General features: G+C 45.9%; 1 protein-coding gene across 2 annotated transcripts in view; it reads right to left on the reverse strand.

Moving 5' to 3' along the window:
• Positions 1-1092: 1092 nt before the first annotated feature.
• The window catches only part of CNTROB (centrobin, centriole duplication and spindle assembly protein), a 48688-nt gene continuing 28202 nt past the window's right edge, over positions 1093-21578 (reverse strand). The window contains exons 10-20 of one of the 2 annotated variants that reach the window (XM_070726554.1): positions 21344-21490; positions 19478-19611; positions 16611-16736; positions 15192-15372; positions 11592-11949; positions 9441-9604; positions 6552-6645; positions 5078-5260; positions 4162-4297; positions 3932-4013; positions 1093-2310 (exon numbers count right to left, since the gene is read on the reverse strand). In XM_070726554.1, the coding sequence (XP_070582655.1) occupies positions 2164-2310; positions 3932-4013; positions 4162-4297; positions 5078-5260; positions 6552-6645; positions 9441-9604; positions 11592-11949; positions 15192-15372; positions 16611-16736; positions 19478-19611; positions 21344-21490 (1752 nt within the window). In that variant the 3' untranslated portion in view covers positions 1093-2163. The remainder of the gene's footprint in view (positions 2311-3931; positions 4014-4161; positions 4298-5077; positions 5261-6551; positions 6646-9440; positions 9605-11591; positions 11950-15191; positions 15373-16610; positions 16737-19477; positions 19612-21343; positions 21491-21578) is intronic. The other variant, XM_070726555.1, reaches the window with a different exon arrangement.

The raw sequence follows: 21578 nt of genomic DNA on the forward strand, positions 1-21578 counted from the left end.
GGAGTAGAATGTTAAACTCCCAGCCCGCAGGCCGGATGAGTCAGGCGCTGGCCACGCCCACGCCCAGTTTAGCGAAGGAATAGCATCAGAGTGTGTTAATCTCTGGGACCGCCTTCTGTCGCACGAATCCCAGTGACTGATTAGGTCCAATAGAGTTGGCCTTCTCCGGGTCCCGTCGACTAAACAATGTCGTTTGGTGGGACCTAGGAGAAGAGCCTTCCCTGTGGCGGCCCCGACCCTCTGGAACCAGCTCCCCCCTGAGATTAGGACTGCCCCCACTCTCCTGGCCTTTCGTAAGCTCCTTAAAACCCACCTCTGCCATCAGGCATGGGGGAACTGAGATAACTTCCCCAGGCCTATACTGTTTATGTATGGTATGTTGTGTGTATGTTTTTTTAAATTATGGGTTTTTAGTTTTAATTATTAGATTTGTATTGTACATTGTTTTTCTATTACTGTTGTGAGCTGCCCCGAGTCTACGGAGAGGGGCGGCATACAAATTTAATAAATGAATGAATGAATGAATGAATGAATGAATGAATGAATGAATGAATGAATAAATAATGTAAGACAACTGGCAGTTGGAACAGAGTTCTTTTCAGGTGGGGAGTGAGAGTAGAACATCTAACTCCTTAGTACCAGAGTTAATTAATGTAATACAATATAAAAAATACTAATAATCTGATGGTCATTTCAAAAAGTCCTTCCTTAGCAAGCACCTAAAAGCCAAGAAAAACATACATGGAAAGTTTCAAGTTTGTAGGCTTTACAATTCTGCAGATTTCATGATGAGTGAGTGGTATTTGAAGCATGTATGTATGTATGTATGTATGTATATATATTTTTTATTTGCTAGTTAACTTACAACTGATGATTTTAATGTTTTGTTTTAATGTACATGTTTTTAAGCTGTAAGCTGTAAGCCGGAGTCGTTTCGATGCAGGACAGATGGCAACTAAGTTTCATAATTAATAAATTAAACAAATGAAAACTATTTCCCCACTTTTCCCCCAAATACTTTGTTCCTTCAACATCTTGGATGTTAACGTTGTGAAAAAGAACCGCAACGCCAGAGACAAGAAAGAGGAGGAGGAGGAGGGTGTTGCCCTTTGCTTAAAAACAACTCACAATGCCATTTATTTAGAAAATAACCTTTATACAAAAATAATTAATTCTGCAAGAAAAAAAAGAGAGTAAACGTATAAAAGCCAAGCTGGGCGTTCCTAGAACTGGCTATATCCAGAAGAAAACACAGCAAACCAGGGTTAGGATGGGCTTGGAATAAGCGGGAAAGGAAAGCAGGTTAGTTATGGAGACAGTTGCAAATGTATCCTGTAAATCAGAGGTCTTAAATCTTGGCAACTTTAAGCCTTGTGGACTTCAACTCCCAGAATTCTCCAGCCAGCATAGCATAGCTCTGGGAGTTGAAGTCCACAAGGCTTAAAGTTGCCAAATTTGAGGACCCGCGCATGTAACTTGACAATAAGAAAGGATATTCCTTTGGGTTGGGCGGAACAAACATGTAGAGCAGGCTCCAAACTTAACCAATTGAAGACTGCTGGACTTCAATTCCCAGAATTCCCCAGCCAGAATTCAGTATGGATAAGAACAAATGTGGCCCAAACTACCTTTATTGCATTTATTTTAATGGGGTATTATTTTCATAGATAGCGGGTATGCGGTCGATGTAATATACAGTATCTTGATTTCAGCAAAGAGGGAGGCGGGATGGAAAGAGCTGGCTGGGGAATTCTGGGAGTTGAAGTCCACAAGGAGTCTTAAAAGCCATCGAATTTGGAGACTTCTGCCGCCGGATGGATTTCTTCCGCAAATGGACCTCAGGAAGAGAAACGGACATCAGGAATGAGAAATACTGATGGGTGAGATTCAGAGATGTCGAGAAGTGGGTCTCGCAAAGGTCCAGCAGCATCTTGTTCTGTGTTACATAGAAATGGATCCCTCGGTTGTTGCTCCCGTTTCTGACTCCGCCAGAGTGAAGGGTTAAAACAACACAAACTTGTGTTCTCAGGCCGTATTTGGGGGCAGGGTTTTAGATCCTCAGCTGCGGTAGGCAGCAAAGCCGCGGTCGTCGTCCACCTGCGTCGGTCCAGTAGTCAAAACAGGGAAGGGAGGTCGGAGAGAAACAGTCCAGTCGCCAAGGCACTATCTCCACACGCTTCCTCCCCGGCTGCTGCTGCTGCTGCGAGAGTGGGAGGCCAGCGAACCGGAGAGTTTTTTCCCCGTCTTCCCAGCAGCCTGGGACTTCTCGCGACCAGGCCCCGAGCTCCCTGACCGCCGGCTGGGAGGGCCCTGAGAAGGAAACAAGGACAGATACAGTAGTACCTCTAGATACGAGTTTAATTCGTTCCAGAAGGGAGCTTGTATGTCGAAACACTCGTATCTGGAACAAATGGCTTTAGACTTTGTTTTTCCCCTCCGAGATAACCAAAAGCAAGGATTCTTGCGCCACCTAGTGGACGCTCGGCTCGTATCCCGAATTTGAGCTCAGGTCTGGAACAGAAATTTCTCTCCCCTCGTGGCTCGTATCTTGAAATACTCGCATGTGGAGCAGCTCGTATCTAGAGGTACTACTGTACTTGCCTAAGCAGGAGGTTGGACTAGAAGACCTCCAAAGCCCCTTCCAATTCTATTTTTCTATTCGGTTTCTATTTCTAATTAATTTTAATTGTAATAATTCTAATACAGTGGTACCTCTACTTAAGAACTTAATTCATTCTGTGACCAGGTTCTTGAATAGACAAGTTCTTAAGTAGAAGCCATTTTTCCCATAGGAATCAATGTAAAAGAAATAATGGGCGCAAACTCACTAGGAAAGAAATAAAAGCTCGGAATTTGGGTGGGAGGAGGAGGAGGAAGAAGAGGAGGAGGACAGTCGCTGCCGAAGGAAGAAGGTGAGGGGAATCAAAATAAAATCCAAAACTTTAAGGCTTAAAAAAAAGGGGGGGGGATCTAATGTGGCACCCAGAGAAAGGAAAATGCTTTGTTTTCTCTGGGCTGCCAAAGCCTCCTTACGCGCCACCGAAAGGCTCCTCTGGCAGCCCAGAAAAGCCCGAGATGGCCGGGATTAAAGGGGGAATGGCCAGGCCTTCGTGTCCCTCTCAAATTTCCTGGGAAATTTTTCCGGGCTCAGGTTCTTAAGTAGAAAATGGTTCTTAAGAAGAGGCAAAAAGAACACCCGGTTCTGATCTAGAAAAGTTCTTAAGTAGAGGCGTTCTTAAGTACAGGTACCACTGTAATTCAAAATTCTAAATAATACTAATAAATTCTAATTCAGTTAATTCTAGTAATTCCTTCTAATTAATTCTAATTCTGATTATATTTTGTATTTGTATTTATTAGATTTGTATGCCGCCCCTCTCCGAAGATTCTAATTAATTCTAATTGATTCTAATTTTAAATCTAATGAATTCTAAATCTAATGAATTCTAATGAATTCTAATTCTAATTAATTCTAATTCTAATTAATTCTAACTCTAACTATAATTCTAGGTCATCCCTGCTCCAGAAATACAGGTAATCCTTGACTTACAACCATTTGCTTAGTGGCCGTTCAAAGTTACAGCAGCAGCTGAAAAAGGGGTTTATGAACATTTTTCACACTTATGACCATTGCAGCATCCCCGTGGCCACATTCAAACCCTTGGTGACTGACTCCTATTTACGATAGTCGCAGGGTCGTGTGTGTGTGTGTGTGTGTGTTGTACTGGGATTCCCCTTTTGTGACCTACTGAACAGCCGAGTTCACTTTAACAATCAGGTTCCTCACTTGACCACGGCAGGGATTCGCTTTACAGCTGTGGCAAGAAACAGGGGAGCAAAACGGGGCGAAACTCCCTTACCGAGCGGGAACTTTGGGCTCGACGGTGGTTCTGAGTCGCAAGCCCATAGTCAGTTCGCAATTGGCACCTACCTCTTTCCTCATCGATTCGGACAATTTAGGATCGAGGTTCCGGCGGGCCGGTAGATTCCCATCTCCTTTGGTTTCTTGGGGCCTGGATGCCAAAATCCAAAATTCAGAAGGAGGAACTGTTAGAGCAAAACCCAAACAGAAACACACACACACAGAGAGCGAGGTCTCTGCCCCTGCAAAAGTTGGGGCTGTCTCCTCCCTGAGGGAGTCCCCCTCCGCTTCTCCCTTACCCGTTCTGCCCTATCCTGTGCAAGTATTTGTAGAGCTCTTCGGTGGAGGGTACGGCTCTCCCCTTGGCCTGGTACTGCTTCAGAAGGAGCGAGACAGCTGCCACGCGGCTGGGGGACAGGATGCCTTCCTCGTGGGCTGGGGGAGAAAGGAGAGGAGAGGAAGAACAGGGGGGAAGGAGAGAGGAGAAAAGACAAGGCAGAGAGAGAAGAGAATGGGAGAGGGGGGAAGAGAAGAGGAGAGCGAGACGAGGGAACAGGGAAAAAGAAGGGAGGGAGAGAGGGGAAGATGAGAAGAGAGGGGAGGAGATGAAGGAGGAGGAGAAGAGGCAGAGGAGAGGGATAGAGGGCAAGAGGGGAGAGAGGAAGATAGGGGAGGAAGAGGAAGAGAGGAGAGGTGGAGGGGAAGAGAGGGAAGGGAATGATAGGAGATGGAGAAGGGATGAGGTGAGAGAGGGGAAGAGGGAAAGACAGGAGGGGAGAAAGGGAGGAGAGGGGAAGAGAGGAGAAGGAGAGGAGAAAATGGGAAGAGGGGAGAGAAGGGGAAGGGAAAGAAGTGAGGAGAGGAAGAGGGGGAAAGGGGAGCATGGAAGGGAGGAGAGGGAGGAGAGGGAGACAGAACAGGGGAGGGAAGAAGATGGAGAAGGGAAGAAGGGAGAAAGGAAGAGATGGGGAAGAGGGGGAGAAAGAGGGAGAGAGGAGAGGAGAGAAGGAAAGCAGAGAAGAGAAGAGAGGGAGAGGAGGGGAGAGGCGAAGGACAGGAAGGGAGGGAGTAGAAGAGGAGACAGGGAGAGGGAGGGAAAGGGAAAGAAGGAGGAGGAGGAAGAAGAAAAGAAGCCAAGAGACAAAATAAACTTGGGACTCCAAGCATGGCCAACTGGACCCACACTCAAGGACCTTCCAGGAATGAGTCACGCACCCACATGCTGTTTGGAGGGGCTCACTGGTTCCAGGCTTAAGCAGACCGGTCCAGATTTGGGCAGAGAGACTTTGGTTTTGTGGACGGCAGCGCTGCTGGGCGGCTGGATGCGAATCGTGCTGAAAGAGGGCTGTGCTGGATCCCAGAGGGCCGTGGACCGTTCGTGGTAAGACTGAGAGTTACCTGGGAAGAGAGCCACGAGATCTTCAGATAAGAAAGGAACAGAGGTCAAAATGTCACCAAGAGTTCGGTCTATCAACCAGAGCAGGAATTCCTCACTTGGCAACGCAAAGACCTGTGGACTACAACTCCCAGAATTCCCCAGCCAGTATCAGAATTCAGCGTGGATAGGACAAGAACAAATGTGCCTTTAAAAAAAATGGAAAACTTTCTTAGTAGATAGTGGGAATGTGATAGATGTAATATATCTACCAACATCAAAAACATCATCAAAAAAGCAAAACAAAGAATCTTCTTTCTGCGCCAGCTCAGGAAGCTCAAACTGCCCCAGGAGCTGCTGATCCAGTTCTACAGAGGAATCACTGAGTCTGTCATCTGCACCTCTATAACTGTCTGGTTTGGTTCTGCAACCCAACAGGACCGACACAGACTTCAGAGGAGAATCAGAACTGCAGAAAAAACAATTGCTGCCAACCTGCCTTCCATTGAGGGCCTGTATGCTGCACGAGTCAAAAAGAGGGCGGGGAAAATACTGACTGACCCCTTGCATCCTGGACACAAACTGTTTCAACTCCGACCCTCAAAACGTCGCTACAGAGCACTGCACACCAAGACAACTAGACACAAGGACAGTTTTCCCCCCGAACGCCATCACTCTGCTAAACAAATAATTCCCTCAACACCGTCAGACTTTTTACTAAATCTGCACTTCTATTCTACTAGTTTTTCTCATCATTCCTATCATCCTTTTCCTCCCACTTGTGACTGTATGACTGTAACTTGTTGCTTGTATCCTAAGATTTTTATTAATATTGATTGTTTCTTCATTGCTTATTTGACCCCTATGACCATCATTAAGTGTTGTACCCCATGATTCTTGACAAATGTCTTTTTCTTTTATGTACGTTGAGAGCATCTGCACCAAGACAAGTTCCTTGTGTGTCCAATCACACTTGGTCAATAAAATTCTATTCTATTCTATTCTATTCTGATCTGGTTAACAACTTGCAACCCTTTCCTCAACCCGCCACGGCAGAAAAGGGGGGTAAAATCGGGCACGCTTCCTCTCCCTTAACAACGGAAATTCTGGCCTCGAGTCGAGGAATATTTCTATTTAATGTTTTCACCATGTGCTTTCGCTTTAGCTGCCCATGGTTATTCGACCATAAGACGGGAGGCATAATAAACGTAATAAACAATTAAATATACAAGCAAAGGTCGGGGGATAATCAGAAGCTGCTAGGAGAGAACCTGTCTTGGAAAAGTGGAGGAGGGAGGCTGGGCCAGGGCTTACCGGCCTGTGTCCGATTCGTGGTCCGCGGTGGACTGTCTGTGGCACACGCCTCCTGCTGGGAAGCGCTTCCATCGAAGTCCGAGTGGCTGAGAATCTGATGGGTGGGAGATTGCAGGTGGGAAAGAGTCAATTATTAGGGGGGGAAGGGGAAAAAAAGTAAAAAAAAATGTAAATAAACATTTAGGAGAATTTTTAGGGAAAAAAGATAGCGGGTTTTTTCTTTAGCTTTGGAAACTTGCGTTAATAAGAAAGTTGAGTCACTTTAAAGCTACCCTTGCATATCACTATTATTCACACATGGCAACTTTAATATGTGTGACCTTCTTAAAGTTGTAGTGATTGAGGAATTCTGGGAGTTGAAGTCCCACAGGGCGTAAAAATTCTAGCCGATTATCTAGGCCCTCAAGAGTCAGGATTCAGGCCCGGCTACAGCACGGAAACTGCTTTGGTCGCGCTGATGGGTGATCTCTGGCGGGCCCGGGACAGGGGCTTGTCCTCTGTCCTGGTGCTCCTTGACCTCTCAGCGGCTTTCGATACCATTGACCATAGTATCCTTCTACGCTGGCTGGAGGGGTTGGGAGTGGGAATTGGCACTGTTTTACAGTGGTTCTCCTCCTACCTCTCCAGTCGGTCACAGTCGGTGTTAGTGGGGGGTCAGAGGTCGACCTCTAGGTCTCTCCATTGTGGGGTGCCTCAGGGGTCGGTCCTTTCCCCCCTGCTATTCAATATCTACATCAAACCGCTGGGCGAGATCATCCAAGGGCATGGGGTGAGGTATCATCAGTACGCGGATGATACCCAGTTGTACATCTCCACCCCATGTCCAGTCAGTGAACCAGTGGAAGCTTTTGAGGTCTGGATGGGTGTCAGGCTCAGATTCAACCCTGACAAGATGGAGTGGCTGTGGGTTTTGCCTCCCAAGGACAATTCCATCTATCCGTCCATCACCTGGGGGGGGGGATTATTAACCCCCTCGGCTGTGGTGAGGGGGGCGTTTGCCCAGGTTCGCCTGGTGCACCAATTTCTGGTCACAATTCAAAGTGTTGGTTATGACGTATAAAGCCCTTCATGGCACCGGACCAGAATATCTCCAGGACCACCTTCTGCCACACAAATCCCAGCAACCGATTAGGTCCCACAGAGTCGGCCTTCTCCGGGTCCCGTCGACAAAACAATGTCGTTTGGCGGGACCCAGGGGAAAAGCCTTCTCTGTGGCAGCCCCAGCCGTCTGGAACCAACTCCCCCCAGAGATTAGGACTGCCCCCACCCTCCTTGCCTTCCATAAACTACTGAAAACCCACCTATGTCGCCAGGTATGGGGAAATTGATTTCCCCGGCTGTCCCACCTTATGTATGGTATGTTGAGTTGTGTGATTGCTCTTAATAAGGGTTTCTTAATTGTTCTGCATTTTAACATTGGATTTTTAGACTGTATTGTTTGTTGGGAGCCGCTCCGAGTCCTCAGAGAGGGGCGGCATACAAATCTAATAAATAAATAAATCCTGACTGATGAATTCTGGGAGTTGAAGTCCCATATGGCTTAAAGGTTATAATATCCTGGCTGGGGAATTCTGGGAGTTGAAGTCTACCCACCTTAAAGCTGCTGAGGTTGAGAAACCTTTTCCAACCAAATGTCCTTACATGCACACATGCACGTTTTTCCCAAGTTACACAATGGCTCCTTACTGTTGTGGTTAGCTCTGGCCCAGCTCCTGCCCCAAGGACTGTGGATGTGGGGGAGACATCCACATGCCACAGGCCTGTTTTGCTCCCGGTGGAATCTGCTGATGAAGGCTCCTCTGACCAAGAAGACATGAGTGACAGGGAGGAGGAGAGTGGGGCAGACAGCTCAGAAGGAGATCAATTATCTAGCTCCTCCTTGGACTCAGAACAAGAGTTAATGATACAGCCACGCATGTGGAGAGCGATGCATAGGCAACAACAACTGAGAGATTATTATCAAAGAAAATGGGGCCACCTGTGGTTGGGTGGGGCTCAGTTCCCTCTAATTTTTTGGGGGGGGGGCGGAAAAGTATAGTGTCTGAGCGGCAGTCCCTTCGGGACTGGGCGGCACAGAAATATTAAATAAATAAATAAATAAACAAACAAACAAACAAACAAACATAAAAAACCCACCCTGTTTTGCCTCAGAGAATTTCAAAATAAAATACTGTACTGTGTGTCTATAACAGTGAGCTCATAATAGGGCAACTCTATCAATATCAAAATGCCACTTAAATAGTTGAGCTAGTTTCAAACTAGATTTTGATTTTCTTTCTCTCTTCCTTACTCCCATTCTTTTTCTTTCTCTTTTCCTTCCTCTCTTTTTTCTATCTGTTTCTCTCTCTTCCTCTCTCTCTCCTTCCCTCTCACTCTTTCCCTCTCGGCTTCTGGGCAGGTTTGGAAAACTCTGAGTTGATGATGATTTTTAAGTGAGCGATTGCTCACTGCTCAGCTTAGAGGGAACTATGGTGGGACTGTAGTCATTAGTGAGGCTGCTATAAAGAGCAGCCTGTGGGTTTGGCCATTGTGGAGGATTATCTGATCGTGTTGTTTCGTGCCTGCCTTGCTGACTTTGACCTTTTGTGTGCTGATTTTCCCCCGCTTTGAAACTAAACCAGAGCAAAGTGTGTTTCACTTTGTGAAAGAAGAAGGACTGTGAATTGCCTCACAGCTGCAAGCTAAGTATCACAGGACTGATAAGGGACTTGTACAAATTAACAGTTTGTTTGGAGACGAGTGCTCTTTGCTATACCAAAAGAGGGCGTGGTTTAAGTGAATTTTCATTATAAAGAACATTGTTTTGAATTTTCAAATGTGTGTGCATCTGAAATTTGTACCTGTGAATTTTCGGGAGGAGTCTGCCAGAGAGCCCGACAGAACACTTACCAGGCGCATGTAGTAGTTTAAGTCCGTCTGGGGGCCCTGTGCCCCACCCTCCCCGGTGCTGGGCTGAGTAAGCTCACTGTCGTTCCCTGCCATCTCCTGGCTGGAGTCGTCCCTCTCATCCGCAAACGGGTGTTCAGCCAGGTTTTCCGGGTGGAAATTCAAACCTGATAAAAGGGAGAACGGAAAGAAGGAAGGGAAAAAGGAAAGTAAGACAAGACGCAGATCTCAATCTCAATTCACACACAAAAATGCGCCCGTCTGTCTATCATTGATCTCTATCACGTGGTTCCCAATGTGGAGCCCACGCCCCACGGGGGGGAGGGGGGATTTGATTTTTAATGGGGGCAATTGGAACCTTGTTTAAACCAAGTTAATTTAATTTAATTTAATTAATTTGACTTCTAAGCCGCCCAATCCCAATGGGACCCAGGGCAGCTTACAACAGTAAATAATACATACAATATAACAAAGTCAAATATTAAATTCCCAAAAGAGGTCGTGACACCTGTCAGCCTGGGGAGCTTCAAGGCAGGATTAGACAGATTCATGGAGGCCAAGTGTATCATAGGTGGTTATCAAAAGGGATGTCCATGTGCCGCCTCTGTGTTGGTTGAGGCAGGCAGGGTTCCCTCGAGTACCATTTGTTGGGGGTCAAGGGAAAGGGAGGGTCTTGCCTTCTCTCTCTGCTCAAGATCCTCATGGACAATCAGGGGCCACTGTGGCACATAGAATGCTGGACTCAATGGGCTTTGGCCTGATTCATCATGGCTCTTCTTAGGTTCTTAGATAATAAGAACAGTAAAACCCCATAATAAACCCTAATGAACTATCCAAACACACATACATGCAGAATAATAATTAATAATAATAATAATAATAATAATAATAATAATAATTTATTAGATTTGTATGCCGTTCCGTAGACTCGGGGCGGCTCACAATGACGAAAACAATATACAGTGTAACAAATCTAATAATTAAAGAAAGCATCTAAAAACCCATCATTTAAAAAACCATATAACACAAGCATACCATACATCAGTTAACATTAACAGAATCAGTTAATGCTCATGGCCTTTTAGGCTTCCTCCACGTGAGTGGTTTCATTTTTTGAATAGGAAGAATTATATGTCACGGGGCAAGGGGGGGGGGAAGCATCAGGATTTTACAGATGCTTTGGTGGCGCATGGCCAAAAAACCATTGCTCTATCATACCCATCCATCATATCTATCTATCCATCCATCATCTGTCTGTGTGTCTCTCTGTTTTTCTCTCTCTCCATCCACCCATCATCTCTATCTACATATGTACGCAAATGTGTGTGTGTGTGTGTGTCTATCTATCTAATCTATCATTCTATCTATCTATCTATCTATCTATCTATCTATCTATCTATCTATCTATCATTCTATCTATCTATGTACATACCCCCCTGCATTTCCCCCAAAATAAGACCCTGTCTTATATTTCTTATATCTTATTGTAGGTGAGGTCTCCAGAACTGAACACAGTATTCCAAATGTGGTCTCACCAGCGCTCTGTATGGTGGGATCACATTCTCCCTCTTCCTGCTTGTTATACCTCTAGTTGTGCAGCCAAGCATTCTACTTGCTTTCCCTGCTGCCTGACCGCAGTGTTCACCCATTTTGAGAGTGTCAGAAATCACTACCCTTAAATCCTTCTGTTCTGGAGTTTTTGCTAACACAGAACTGCACAGACGAGAGAGAAAGAGAAAGTGAGTGAGAGAAAAAGAGAAAGAGAAAAGAGAAAGAAAAAGAAAGTGGGTGAGAAAAAAGAGAAAGGGAATTAATTAAACATAAAATTAATCTTTCAGTACAGGAGGAGATAGCTCAAAAGATAAAACCAGCAAGACAAAATCAATTTAAACATGCGAATAAGCCAGGAAGATGGTTGTCATATATATTAAAAAAGGAAAAAGAAAAGAAATATATCCAGCAATTAGAGGACGAAGTGGGAGAGAAACAAGTTGAAATAGAGGGTTGGAAAAAAGAGAAAGAGAGAAAGAGAAAAAGAGAGAGAGGGAGACTGGCCCAAAGTGACCCATCCCACTGTCCTGCCTAAGGCGGGACTAGAACTCAGAGCCTCCTTAGGTAGAGACCCTGCAAGGACGGCCTCCGAGCGCCACCCACCTGATCCGGTGGCGATGGTGGTGTCCACTTGGGGGTCGAGCTGCTGAAAGCCCTGCTGGCTCAGGAGGCTGGAGTTGAGAATGTGGCTGAATTCGGAGGAGAGACGCCCCACGTCCGGCACCAGGGGCAGAAACTGACGGCAAGAGTCCCGCAGGCCTTTTTCGAGTCCTTCCGAGCCCCCCTGCAATTTGATCTGTGGGTGGAGGACGGGCTGAAGCGGGGCCCCCTTGGCCCAGGCCAGATCCTTGCAGTCGCCCATGCCGGCATTGCTGCACAGCGCCTCCCCTTTTAGGGTCTTCTTGGGCGGGTCGGATGGGGGCAGAAATACCGACTCGGAGTTGGGGTCTGCTTCAGCCTCCTACAAGGTCAAGAGCAGGGGTCAGCCACCTTAAACACTCAAGGTCCTAATGGAGGGGCCCTCCCCACACACCTCCCGTTTAATTCTGGAGCCGACTGGAAATCTGGTCCTCCCACCATAGAGACTCCTCCTAGCATGGCCTCCTTTTTCCTCTTCCTGTCCTAACCGGAAGCCCTATCAATGGTGGAACTGACTGGCGACAGGGAGCCGCAGCAGAGGGATGAAAGAGCCACATGTGGCTCCAGAGCCACAGGTTGCTGACTCCGGATCAAGGGAGAAATGAAAAGTTTGTTTAAAGCAAACCTTGAGCTCTTTAAGACCTGTGGACTACAACTCCCAGAATTCCCCAACCAGCTTCCCCCCCCCCCCCTTTGCTGAACTCAAGTTATACCTGCTATCTGCCATATTTTCCGGAGTATAAGACGCACCCTTTTCCCCCAGGAGGATGGAAATGTTGGTGCTTTTCCCCAGAATGGAGATGTTGGTGCATCTTATACACCGAATACAGCTGTTTTTTGCTGTCCCGAACCTCACTTCCGCATCCCATTTTTGGACAGGGGGTCTGGGGAGCCTGCAGAGAGCTCTTGGGTGCTGGGGGATGGCAAAAATGGCCCCGTTTTTACAAAACATAGGCCATTTTTTTGACTGTTTTTTCACAATAATGGAGGCATTTATGCCTTCCTCCAATGCCCAGGAGCTTTCTGCAGGTTCCCCAGACCCTTTGCCCACCCATTTTTTGCGAAAACAGTCGAAAAACGGTTCATTTTTCACAGAGATGGGGCTGTTTTTGCCTTCTAATTACCCCATCTAGCATGACTGGAGGAGGAATTCAGGGAGTTGAAGTACACAAGTCTTAAAGCTGTCAACTTTGAAGTTTGGAAAAGGTGTAAATGTTTGTAAAAAGTATTATGTTACACTGGTGTTTTATTAAATAATATATAGAAATATAGAAACATAGAAGACTGACGGCAGAAAAAGACCTCCTGGTCCATCTATTCTGCCCTTATACTATTTCCTATATTTTATCTTACAATGGATATATGTTTATCCCAGGCATGTTTAAATTCGGTTACTGTAGATTTAATTATTTATAATTTAATTATATTACTACACCATTTGGTTCAGAATATATTTTCCTTGTTTTCCACCTCTATAAAGTCTAAGGGTGTTTTGTACTCCAAAAAATACGGTATTTATCCCATCCAAAAAAGTGGGGGGAAAAGCAGTCCAATAAAATTGGTTCTTATGCAGATGCTGAATTCTGGAAAACCCTTCCTGGCTGAGGAATTCTGGGAGTTGAAGTCCACGAGTCTCAAAGTGGCCATAGTTGGCATCCAGGTCAAGAGTCTCCTCTGCGGTTGCCCCCAACCGGTAGTGGGTTCCTACCGGAACAGTAAGAGACACCGCAACGGTAGCAAAAGTTGAGCTATGTGTGCAGCTTTGCGTCTTGCGTGTGTCTCAGTGTGTTTTTGCTTCTGAACATGCTCTGGAAGCAAAATCTCATGAGGGGATATGCGCATGATAGGATTTTGCTTCTGCGCATGTGCGGAAGCAAAAAACCGCCAAAATCTCACACGCATGCACAGAAGCCAAAACACACTGGAACACACTGGTTTGATTTCTTCGGTACCAACATGGTGTAGCCCAGGGATCTCAACCTGTGGGCCGTGACCTGCTACCAGGATGCAGGATCACCGATACTGGGTCGTGTGAGAAGTTGGTCAGCGCAGGCAACCCCCTTGTCCACGCACAGCTCCGCTTGCGCAAACCACATCTCCTCCACCCAAAGCCCTGCTCATGTTGAGTCTCATTGCGGAAGCTTGCGGCCCCACTCATGTGAGTCTCCTTGTGGGCGCCCAGAGCTCGACTGATGTGACCTTCCGACAAGCAAAGTTAACGGGGAAGTGGGATTCACTTAATTAACCCTGTCACTAAGTTATCAACTGAAGCCATCCACAAATCAACTGAAGCCATTCACAAAAGATCACTTCTGCTGCACGAATCCCAGTGACCAGTTAGGTCCCACAGAGTAGGTCTTCTCCGGGTCCTGTCAACCAAACAATGTCGCTTGGCGGGACCCAGGGGAAGAGCCTTCTCTGTGGCGGCCCCGGCCCTCTGGAACCAACTCCCCCCAGAGATTAGAATTGCCCCCACCCTCCTTGCCTTTCGTAAGCTCCTTAAAACCCATCTCTGCCACCAGGCATGGGGGAATTGAGATACACTTTCCCCCTAGGCCTTTAAAATTTTATGTATGTACGATTAGTTTTTATATAATGGGTTTTTAACTGTTTTTAGTATTGGATTATTGTTATACACTGTTTTATTACTGTTGTTAGCCGCCCCGAGTCTGCGGAGAGGGGCGGAAATCAAATCAAATCAATCAAATCAAATCAAATCATAAATAAATTTAAAAAATGGGGCAAAATTCCCTTTACAGATGTCGTAGCAACAGAAATTTTAGCAACTTTCTTTTAACTGAATTGAAGGGTTGTTTTTAATGTAGTATTAATTGGATTAATATTATTGTCCTGTTTTTGTATATGCTGTGAGCCGCCCCAAGTCCTCGGAGAGGGGCAGCATACAAATCCAATTAAATAAATAAATTAAATAAAATAAATAAATAAATAAATTTTGGACACAATTGTGGTCGAAAGCTGAGGACTCCCTGAGTATACACAGCAAAAAAGTTAGTCAGGCTCAAACGGAGCATTGTGAGGTAAATCGCAGAGCACACAGAACTCACAGAAGAAAAAGGCGGGGAAAAGAGAGAACCCCCTCGTTCACACCCCAGGAACCAATCACAGCGTAGATTGCCTCAACTGAAGGCGAGACTCATTGCAGAAAGTTTGTGGCCCTGCTCATGTTAGCCCCTTGTGGACGCCCAAAGCCCAATTGATGTGGGCCTCATCGCAGGAACCCACAGCCCCACTCATGCTAGCCTCATCACGGGAACTTGCATCCCGTCTCACACGAGCCTCATTGTGGGAATTCAAAGGCTGACTCACAGGAGTTTGTGGACCCACTAGCGCGAACGTCGCCATGAATGCCGCAGGGGTGCGCACACATTGCCCCCTCCCAAAAAATCTTGCCCTCCCCCTGCTCTGAGCCACCCACCCAGAAATGTTGGGGACCCTCAGTGTAGCACGTGAAGTTTTACTTTTGGGGATTCCACGGTCCTGAAAGGATGTCTTTCTTTGATTTGGGTTGACCGACTGACAAGGGATCAAGATGGTAGGTCTGACCTGATGCGGGGCTTTGGGTGAAGGCTGGACGGAAGGGCCACCGGTGGCGAAGAGCCGGAGGGCCTCGTTCCAGTGGGACTGCATCATGGCCTGGAACTGGCTGACCATCTCTGCCCGCTGAGCCTCCAGGCGCCGGTACCTGCCCTTGCACTCCCGTAGCTCTTCCCGCTGTTTGGAAAACCTGCAAGGCAAAAAAAAGGGGGGGAGGCAAGGGAAAAATCACCAGTCAGAAACATCTAAGATGATGTTTGGTTTTTTTTAAAAAAAAAATTGGTTGTCCTCGACTATCTATCTATCTATCTATCTATCTATCTATCTATCTATCTATCTATCTAATCTATTTATCTATCTATCTATTTATTGGATTTGTATGCCGCCCTCTCCGCAGACTCGGAGTGGCTAACAACAGTAACAAAACAGCATATAATAATAATCCAATACTAAAAACAGTTAAAAAACCATTATAATAAAAACCAAACATACGTACAGACATACCATGCATAAAATTGTAAAGGCCTAGGGGGAAAGAGTATCTCAATTCTCCCATGCCCCCAGGCAGAGGTGGGTTTTAAGCAGCTTACAAAAGGCAAGGAGGGTGGGGGCAATTCTAATTTCTGGGGGGAGTTGGTTCCAGAGGGCTGGGGCCGCCACAGAGAAGGCTTTTCCCCTGGGTCCCGCCAAGCAACATTGTTTAGTTGACGGGACCCAGAGAAGGCCCACTCTGTGGGACCTAACTGGTCGCTGGGATTCGTGCAGCAGCAACTTACAAACATTCGTTTAGTGAACCATTGGAAGTTACGACAGCCCTGAAAAAACACGACCGTTGCAGCATTCCCGAAGTCAGGCAGATCAAAATTGAGAGTCTTAACAACTAGTTCATATTTACAATAGTCGCAGTGTCCCAGCCCACCCTCTTTTGCGAACCTCGGACAAGCAAAGCCATCAGGGAAGCAAGATCAGTTCACTGAACGACAGTGGTGAGAAAGGTCATAGAACGAGGCAAAGTATGGTCATAAGTTGAGGACTACCTGTGGGATCGCAGCCGAGTCTTTAAAAACCCACCTGCTGCCCCATTTAACGTCTTTTCTTGCCATCGTCGTTAAATGAATCACTGAGGTTAAGTTAGTAAGACAGTTTGTTAAGTGAAGCTGGCTTCCCCACTGTTTTTGCTCAGAAGAAGGTCGCAAAAAAGGGATCATGTGACCCCGGGAGGTTGTGCCCATCATTAATGCGGCTCATTTGCCAAGCTGATCATGTGACCACGGGGACGCTGGAATGGCCGTAAGTGTGAAATGTGGTCATAAGTCACTTTTTTCCTGTGCCATTGTAAATCTGAACGGTCAGCTGAGCAAACTGTTGTAAGCCGAGGACTGCCGCTGTGAAGAGATATTGGTGCACAGTAAATTTAGGGAAGGCTACCTATGCTCATAGTCCTCAGTGATCTGCTTCTGCTGAGCCTCCTTCTCGGCCAGGTTCAACTTGAACTGAGCCAGCTGTTTCGCCAACTCTTTCTCGTGATGGCCGCTTAGCTCCAACAACTGCTTCCTGCAAAAAAAGGGAAATGAAAATGAAAATTTAAGGGTCTTTTCCACCAAGAAAATAAATGTCTCTTTTGCAAATTCCACACTTTTTTGATAAATTGACAGTTAAAGCTTGAAAATTAATGAGTAGTTGCAATCGGGCTTGATACACTTAACACTTAAAAGTTCCAAAATGTATTTAGAATGTGTAACTCCTTAGAATCACAGCGGATTACTATAAGGCAACTGGCAGTTGGAAAAGAGTTCTTTTCAGGTGAGGAGGGGGAGTAGAATGTCTAAACTCCCAGCCCACAGACTGGATGAGTCACACGTTGGCCAAACTTACACCTGCCTTAATGAAGGGGTAGCATCAGAGCATGGTAATATAAGGCAACTGGCAGTTGGAACAGAGTTCTTTTCGGGGGGGGGGGAAGGGGAGTAGAACATCTAACTCCTTAGCATCAGAATGTATAAATAATATAAACATGTAATATAAGAAGTACTAATGCCCTGATGATCATTTTGTAAAATATTTATTTAGTGAGTTCCTAGAAGACAAGAGGAACATAAATGCCAAGTAGATAGATAGATAGATAGATAGATAGATAGATAGATAGATAGACAGACAGACAGACAGACAGACAGACAGACAGACAGACAGACAGACAGATAGGCAGACAGATGATTGATTGATTGATTGATTGATTGATTGATTGATTGATTGATTGATTGAGGGAGGAAGAGAGAGAGAAGTGAACAGATAGATACTGGTAGATAGATCACTAGATAGATAATGGATGGATGGACAGAAGGACGGATAGATTGATATACTGTAGATGTAGATAGGTAGAAAGACAGAGACAGACAGACAGACAGACAGATGATTGATGGCAGGAGGGATAGATAGATGAGAAGATATATGAGATAATATAGATATATGAGACAAGGATTGTCCCCCACTCAAAAGATTTTAAACTTTGATTGTTTTTTTCCCCGACACAAAAGGAGATTTTAAATCCTGCCTCGCAGCCCATCTTGAATTGCCCAGGGGCATTTTCTGGGTTTAATTGTCCAAGATAAAGATAAAAATAAAATAAAAATAAAGGCGCTTTAGCAGGCACCAAGGAACAAAGGTGCTTTTGTTCAGACTCAAATTACTTTTTGTATCTCCTTAAGCTGTAAAGCACAGAGGGTGGATTTCTTGTTTTTAGTGATGTTTCCGCATCACTGCAAATCCTTCTGGGTAGATTAGAGAAGAAATACTGTAAATAAAGTTTTGAATGGATCTTGACTCTTGTCTAAAGCCCTTTAGATTAACAAATCAAACCAACAACAATAGGCGGATGAATCGGTGCAGCAAAACCAGGTTAAGGGCATTATTATGAATGTTGATATTTTGAGCAACGGTTCTGAGGATTTTCTCAAATTGTTAGATAAGGAACTTATCAGTTGCAGATCCCCAAAACAGGGGAAGATTTAAGGATATTGGAGTAATAGGCAGGAAAGAATAAATCATCAATTAATTTTGATGAAGGGTGAATAGAGTAGAACAGAACAGAATTCTTCATTGGCCAGGGGTGATTGGACAAACAAGGAATTTGTCTTTGGTGCATATGCTCTCAGTGTACACAAAAGAAAAGATATGTTCATCAAGAATCATAAGGTACAACACTTAGTGATAGTCCAGCTACAAATAAAGACAGACCCATAAGACTGACAGATACAGTGACAGACAGACGAACAGACAGATAGAGACAGACTAACAGATTAGATGGATGGATGGGTGGAAGGAAGGAAGGAAGGAAGGAAGGAAGGAAGGAAGGAAGGAAGGAAGGAAGGAAGGAAGGAAGAAGATAGAGACAGAGGGACAGACAGTGGGAGAGACAAATAGATACCAGGTGGGTAGGTAGGTAGGTAAGTAAGTAAGTAAGTAGGAAGGTAGGTAGGTAGGTAGGGAGAGAGAGAGAGAGACAGACAGACAGACAGACAGACAGAGACTGACAGAGAGGCAGACAGATCATAATTGATAAGAAATGGATGGATGGATGGATGGATGGATGGATGGATGGATGGATGGATGGAAAGAAAAAATAGACAGACAGATACATAGACGGACAGATATACAGACAGACCAACAGATAGATCATAGAATAATAGGACTGGAAGGGACCTTGGAGGCCTTCTAGTCCAACCCCCAGAGCCCCAAAAATCATCCAAACTTTTCCTAAAGTCACTTATTCCCATTTTAATGTAGGGCTTCCCCAAACCCTGAAAACGATTTCAAAATTTTCCTCTCCAGGTTGAGAGAAACGCAGGTCAAAAGAAAGGAGAGAGGTACTGAATAAACCTGGATTTCTGAAAAGGAAATTACAGCCACAACTTAATATCACTGGGAGGATGTAAATAAATGAAAGTAAGATATTTTTTTAACCGGTAAGTAAAAATAAGCGCAAGAGTTAAGCTTGGGAGATTTTTCCTAGAAGGGGAATAAATTAAATTAAATTAAATTAAATTAAATTAAATTAAATTAAATTAAATTAAATTAAATTAAATTAAATTAAATTAAATTAAATTAAATTAAATTAAATTAAATTAAATTAAATTAAATTAAATTTATAGGCTGCCTAACTCCTGTCAGACTCCGGGTGGCGATTCCAAATTCCAACAAGATGTCAACTGTCGATCAAAGCAAAGGAGCCCAAGAAAGAAATGGGGGTGGATGGGTGTTGGAGGATGGGGGAGGGGATGGGCCTCATGTCCTCCCACCTGTGTTGTTCTCGCACAGCGCTCATTTGGCGCAAGCTGTCCTCGTGAACCTCGGCCAGCCGCTCCGTCACCCGCTGTTCTAAGGCCACCTTCAGCTCCGACTCCAGCTTGGTCTTCTGTGTCTCGAAACGGGCCTGGAAAAAGAGAGAGGAAGGAAGCCTACATTGGGGGTGGGGGGGCTTTATCTGCGGTGTGCTCGGAGCTGAGCTGTTCAGCCATAGACGTCTCACGGCCCAGCTAGGAAATGTCATCAGGGCTGGAAAGGAGTGGGGTTGGAAGGGGAGGAGGAAGAAAAGGACTGTGGGGGCCCTTGGTGCTCTCTGAATTGGTGGCTTTCTTGCAGACGTTTCATGACCCAACTAGAGAATGTCATCAGGGCTAAAAAGGAGAAGAAGAGGAGGAGGAAGAGAAAGAGGAGGAGCAGGGAGAGAAGGAGGAAGAGGAGGAGGAAGAGGAGGAAGAAGAGGAGGAGGAGGAGGAGGAGGAGGAAGAAGAGGAAGAAGAGGAGGAGGAAGAGGAGGAAGAGGAGGAGAAGGAGGAAGAGGAGGAGGAAGAAGAGGAAGAGGAGGAAGGAGAAGGAAGAGGAAGAGGAGGAGGAGGAAGAAGAGGAAGAAGAGGAAGAGGAGGAGGAAGAGAAGGAGGAGGAGGAGGAGGAAGAGGAGGAGAATGATAACTCATGACCCAGGTCCCTAAACATGGCAAACTCTCTGAAGTAAACTCGAAGTGCCGGCAGCCCCGACACTCTCTTTCTCACCACAAGCTAACAAGTCCGTCCAGCAAGGGGCTGAACAATTGTCTGCCACACCTATTCGTCTCCGCCCTCTGACTTTTATCCCCAGAACTGGGGCGGGGCTTCAATAGCAGCGGTGGCTCTTCCATAGATTTCCACTGCTCTCCTCTTCTCTGCCTTCTGTGCGTCTGTGCCTCAGCCAGAGGACCTAGCCATTCCTCCTCTTCCTCCTCCGCCACCTCCAGACCTGGGAGCGGTTGACGCTCCATCTGAGGACTGACGGACAGCCCAGGCTTTGCCTCTGTCTCTCTTTCTCTCTGACAGCTCCATCCCCTCTTCCCCTGTCGCAGCTCTCAGGTTGCCCTGATGCTGAGCCTGATGCCCACCCCTCCTCCTCCTCCTCTTCCTCCTCTGGTTCAACTGCTGGATTTGGCAACAGGCCACATCACCAGGTTTCTCCTGATCTATATGCTCACTTTTGATCTTTCTTGCCTGAGTGTTAAGACTTTACATTTCTCTACATTGAATTTCATTTTGTTAAGCTAGACTTCATTTTGTGAGTTAGTCAGTCAGTTAATAATAATTTAATTAATAATAATTTATTGGATTTGTATGCTGCCCCTCTCCGTAGACTCGGGGCGGCTAACAACAATGATAAAAAATGCATGTGACAATCCAATAATAAAACAACTAAAAACCCTTATTATAAAACCAAACATACACACAAACATACCATGCATAACTTGTAATATCTCAACTGCCCCATGCCTGGAGGTATAAATGAGTCTTAAGTAGTTTACGAAAGGCAAGGAGTGTGGGGGGCAATTCTAATCTCCGTGGGGAGTTGGTTCCAGAGGGCCGGGGCCACCACAGAGAAGGCTCTTCCCCTGGGGCCCGCCAAACGACATTGTTTAGTCGACGGGACCCGGAGAAGGCCCACTCTGTGGGACCTTATCGGTCGCTGGGATTCGTGCGGTAGCAGGCGGTTCCAGAGGTATTCTGGTCCAATGCCATGTAGGCTTTAAAGGTCATGACTAACACTTTGAATTGTGACCGGAAACTGATCGGCAGCCAATGCAAGCTACGGAGTGTTGCAGAAACATGGGCCAGTTAGTGAGGTCGCGCCCCCGTTTTACCTTCAGCAAGCTCATCTCCATCTTCGCGCTGTCTCTCTCTCTCCGCGTCGCCTCCAGGTCGGCCTGCAGGCCCTGCATTTCTGCCTGCACCGTAGACAGGGCCTGCTGGGCATCCAGGGCCTTCTGAGCTTCCCGCTGGGCCACCATCTAGAAGGGGGGGCAGAAACCAGCGGAGGGTCAATCCTGAAGTCGGCCGAACTGTGGCCGTTTTTTCCTTTTTGGCAGTTTTCTCTAG

The sequence above is a fragment of the Erythrolamprus reginae genome, chromosome Z (assembly GCF_031021105.1).
Source record: "Erythrolamprus reginae isolate rEryReg1 chromosome Z, rEryReg1.hap1, whole genome shotgun sequence".
Taxonomy (NCBI): Eukaryota; Metazoa; Chordata; class Lepidosauria; order Squamata; family Dipsadidae; genus Erythrolamprus; species Erythrolamprus reginae.